The sequence below is a fragment of the Trichechus manatus genome, unplaced genomic scaffold, assembly GCF_000243295.1.
Source record: "Trichechus manatus latirostris isolate Lorelei unplaced genomic scaffold, TriManLat1.0 scaffold00338, whole genome shotgun sequence".
Taxonomy (NCBI): domain Eukaryota; kingdom Metazoa; phylum Chordata; class Mammalia; order Sirenia; family Trichechidae; genus Trichechus; species Trichechus manatus.
Genome location: NW_004444274.1, coordinates 1 through 4,652, shown reverse-complemented (window position 1 = coordinate 4,652; position 4,652 = coordinate 1). Strand labels below are relative to the sequence as shown.

General features: G+C 48.5%; 1 protein-coding gene across 1 annotated transcript; it reads right to left on the bottom strand.

The window, feature by feature from the left end:
- Positions 1–1,841: 1,841 nt before the first annotated feature.
- On the bottom strand, positions 1,842–3,930 carry LOC101351737 (cytochrome P450 2A13-like). Its single transcript, XM_004390843.2, has 3 exons — positions 3,799–3,930; positions 3,130–3,271; positions 1,842–2,580 (listed from the first exon to the last, which is right to left on the bottom strand). The coding sequence occupies exons 1-3, from the start codon at positions 3,913–3,915 to the stop codon at positions 2,399–2,401; spliced, it is 441 nt and encodes a 146-aa protein (XP_004390900.1). The 5' UTR covers positions 3,916–3,930; the 3' UTR covers positions 1,842–2,398.
- Between the last annotated feature and the right edge of the window lie 722 nt (positions 3,931–4,652).

Sequence of the window (4,652 nt, the reverse complement as noted above, 5' to 3'; positions counted from 1 at the left end):
TAATCCACACAACAATCTTGTAAGGGAGGTATTATTACTGGTATTCTCATTTTACAGAAGAGGAAACTGAGTCTCAGAGAAGTGATGTATCTTGCTCAAGATCACATAGCGAGAAAGTAGCCCAGGCAAGACTTGAACCCATTTCTGCCTGGCCCCAGAGTATGTGGTTTCAGCCACAACCTTAGACCTGCTCTCAGAGGACAATACTGAAGGGTGTGGTCATGCGTGGGGGAAGGGGGAAGAGGGGGTGCTTTAGGGATGGAGACAAAAGAATGGACCCAGGAGCTTGGTGCTCAATGGTGAGCTCAGATCAGAGACTAGGAATTATGTAACTCCACAACCCTGATAAATGCCCTTGTGGGATCCACCCCCAGGGAACTTAATCCAAAGCTTAACTAGTAAAAAATGTCTGCTTTGAGTATTGTGCTCTTTCAAAATCTATCTATACGGGATCAAATTGACAACAGCAATTTGAAAGATTAGATAGGAAACTTAGAGGGCAGTGAGTTTATGTTAATGGGGAAGGAACAACTCAGGAAGGGAGGATGAGAATAGTTACACAACTGGAAAAATGTAATCAATATCATTGAATTGTACATGTAGAAACTGTTGAATGGGTGTATGTTTTGCTGTGTATATTTTCAACAACCTGTTCCCATTGTCACTGAGTCAATTCCAGCTCATAGCAACCCTATAGGACAGAGTAGAACTGCCCCATAGGGTGTCCAAGGAGCGGCTGGTGGATTCGAACTGCCAAGCAACAAAAACAAAATAAATAAAATAAAATAAATTAATAATAATAAAGAACATATAAGAAGTTAACACCAGATGCTAGACTAGAATCCAGGCTCCTGTTCCCCTCAGCCCCCAGCTCAATGTCTTTGCTGGGTTGGGGAGTTGGCCCTTCCAGAGCACCCAAACTGAGACGGTCCTGCTTGGGTAAGTGTGACTTGGGTATTAGTGGCTGGAATATGACTTCTCTCAGCATGTCTGGTAATGCTTTGATATACTCCTGCTTTCTACTTTCAAAGTGTGAATTAGAGGATTATGGGAATTAATAGTTATTCCCCCTCCCCTCTCCTTGTCCCCTTTGCAGGGCAAATATCTCCTAGCTACTCTATCTTCCCTTGGAGGTGTCTCTTGTTGGCAGAACCCAGCCAGCTGTAGCCCCTACTTTCCTCTCTTCATTCTTTCTCAAAAGGAACATTCAGCTTGGAGGACTGACATTTGCCTATGGGGCTGGGAATGCAGTTCTTAAAGATGCGTGCAGAGGAACCCCTGATGCCAAAATTCTGAGCATCAATAGTTCCAAACACCAGGGATTCAAATGCCCTGAGTCTGAAGTTCTGGGAATCTGAGATTCCAGGATTCTGAATTGTAGACTCTGCAGTTCTAAGATCTGACAGTTTTGTTACTTCACAGTTCTAAGATTCTGTGCGTCAAGGTTTCTAGAAGCCTCTTAAAGGCGCGAAAACATGGATGGTTGTGGTTTCACTCTAAAACTGGGTTGTCAGATGCTGTTGTTTTTAGCTCCTGTTGATTCAGCCCCTGACTCATGGTGACCCCAGGCACAATGGAAAGAAATGCTGCCTGGTCCTGTGCCATGCCTATGATTCAAAGTTCTCCCATATTCCCTGAAAGTGTTTCTCTTCCCAACCCCTCATTAAGAGGTCTGATTCCTCTCCTCCCATCCAACTCTTAAGAGCACAGTGGTCTTACCTGGTGCACAGCACAGAGTATGCACTGGCTTCCAAGGTGTTCATGAGTGGGCAGGAGTGTGGTGGGCAATAGTGTAGTGAAGCCAGGTCAGCTGCCCACCAGGGCGCTGGAAAAATCCCCTGGATAGAGCTGTTCAGATTGTGCAATAATATGCTAAGCTGTTGTTTTACTTGAGAAAAGTGGTGCCTTTTTAAAACCTGCCTCAAGGACTGTAGGCTAAGCCTAGCCATCTCTGCACAGATCTGGGTTCAAGTACTTGTGTTCTGTGAGACCTCAGATAGAGGTTTAAACTTGCTGAACCTCAGCTGTGTCACCTGTAAAATGGGCGTGGACACTGTTCCCCATAGCATAGGTTTGTTTGCTTTATGTGAAATGAACACGTAAAGCTTTTAGCATAGAGCTGACACAGAGTGCTTGTTTAATACATAATAGCGGTTATTATTATTATTATTATCCACAATACAGCTGTAGATTTTCCTCCCTCCCATCCCACCTCTGAAGCATCTGTCTCTTGCAAGTGAACAGACAGAGCTCCTCGTGTTTCTACTTGTCTTCTGATCCACGGTTCCCCTTCTTTTTCTCTCAGCTGCCCTTTAGCCTCACCTACTTGTCAGCCCTGCCCACTAGCCCCTCTCCCTCCCCACGTGCCCCTCCAACTAGCCCTGCCTCATCTCAGCTCTCAGCGAGGCAGGAAGCTCATGGTGTAGGTTCGTGGGATGGTGGCAAAGCCCACGTTTTTGGGAGACACATCGATGTCCTCGGGCAACTGCGGGGACTTGAAGCGGAAGTTCTGCAGGATGGTGGTAAGGAAGAGAAAGAGCTCCATTCTGGCCAGACCTTCCCCGAAACAGTACCGCTTTCCTGGAGAGGTGAGGTGGGAGGGCCGGAGGTGAGGCGACTCTCACTGCTGCCTTGCCCCACTACTGAGTCCTGGCTGCATTCTCTCAGGTAGGAGGGGCTGGACATTGTGGCTGAGCAACTTTCAGGGAAGCCTCTAATTCTCTCTGAGCCTCAGAGTCCCCTGTAGATGAGATGGGGGTGATCCCTGCCAGGCTATAGCAATGGGAACTTTAGGTGACCCTTCATCCCAAATATGGCTGCTATAACATCAACTCCTTCTTAGGAATCTGGAGTGTTTGTTGTGTGACTTTAGACAAATTTCTGTCTCACTCTGGGCCTTAATTTTGCCCATCTCTGAAGTAGTGTGGTCATCCCTTCTTTTTTGCCTAGGTGCAGGTGCTTGGTGCTTAGTATTAATGGTGGTTGCAGCTGGGTGGCTCAAGGGTCGCTTCTAAGAGGGACTTCCAAGCTGGAGAAAGATACTAGGCTCCACCCCAGAGGAACTGACTGGGATGAGGAAGGCTCCTGGTGGTATGTGTGGTGGTCTGGCAGCAGACCGTGGTCTCTTACCGATGGAGAAGGGCACAAAGGCATCGCTCTTCTTAAATTGCCCTTTCTCATCCAGGAAGTGCTGGGGGTTGAAATCTCCGGGGTTGGAGAAGAACTTGCTGTCTCTCAGCACGGAGCCCAGCATGGGGAACACTTCGGTGCCCTGGTGGAGAGGAGGAAGGGGGATTTGATAAAGTGGAGTGGAAGATGGGTATGCTGAAAGCTCATGGGAGTCAGAAGAGAATTAGGGGGCCCAAGGCGAAGAGAAACGGGGGCATGGGAGTTGGGGGCCCTTCGAAGGAGCTCTGGGTCTATGAGTTTTGCATCCCTTGAGACAGGAAGTTTGGGGGACATGGGATCTGTGTCTCCTGTGGCAGGAGGTTTGGTGGGTTTAGGAGTTCATGTTCCCCAAGATAGGAAGTTTGGGAGACATGGGGTTCTTGTCTCCTAAGACAAGAGGTTTGAAGACATGGAGTCTGTGTCTTCTGAGGCAGGAGGTTTGAGGGACGTGGGTTTGTGTCTCCGAAGGCAGGAAGTTTTGGGGAGATCCAAGGATTAGAGTCCTTGAGTGGGAAGGTTGAAGGTGGTTGGGAAAGTCTTTGACTGAGGGAGTGGACATGGCCTGGAAAGCTTCTAAGGGTACAGGGGTCACAGGTTTGGAGGGCCCTCTGGGCTGGGCAGGAGCAGCACCTTGGGGATGAGGAAATCCCGAAACTTGGTGTCCCTGGTGACCCGGCGGGCCAGACCCATGGGGATCACATCTCCAAATCTCTGGATCTCATGGATCACTGCCTCCATGTAGGGCATCTTGGCCCGGTCCTCAAACTTGGGCTGACGGTTCTTGCCAATCACCCGGTCAATCTCCTCATGCAGCTTGGCTGGGGGAGGAGGTAGGATGCATTTAGGTATCTAAAGATCTTAGGACAAAGATGATAATCAACTATTCAAAATTGGTATGACATGGATGCTGTCGTTACTTGCCATTGAGTTGATTCCGATTCATGGTAACCCCGTATGTGCAGAGTAGAACTGCCCTATAGGGTTTTCAAGGCTGTGACCTTTTGGAAGCAGATTGCCAGGCCTATCTTCCGAGGTGCCTCTGGGTGAGTTCGAACCATCAACCTTTCGGTTAGTAGTCAAACACTTAACCATTTGTGCCACCTAGGCTACCTTTGACATGGATGTAGACCATCCACATTCCAGGAGCAGGGCCCTGTGAGCCTGTTTGTGCCAGAATCATAGGGGAGGTGCACGGGGTCTGGGGATGGTTCAAAGTAGGGGGCAGTGGGTACTCAGTGGGTTCAGCACAGGAGTTAGCAGTTCAGACATTTTCAATATTTGAAACTCAACTGGTGCCTGTCAGCTGAATATCATCTTGTCTCTGGGTAGCAGGAGCCCTGGTGGTGCAGTGGTTAAGAGCTATGGCTGCTAACCAAAAGGTTGGCAGTTCAAATCCGCCAGATGCTCCTTGGAAACCCTATGAGGCAGTTCTACTCTGTCTTATAGAGTCACTACGAGTCGAAATCGACTTGATGGTTTTTTGG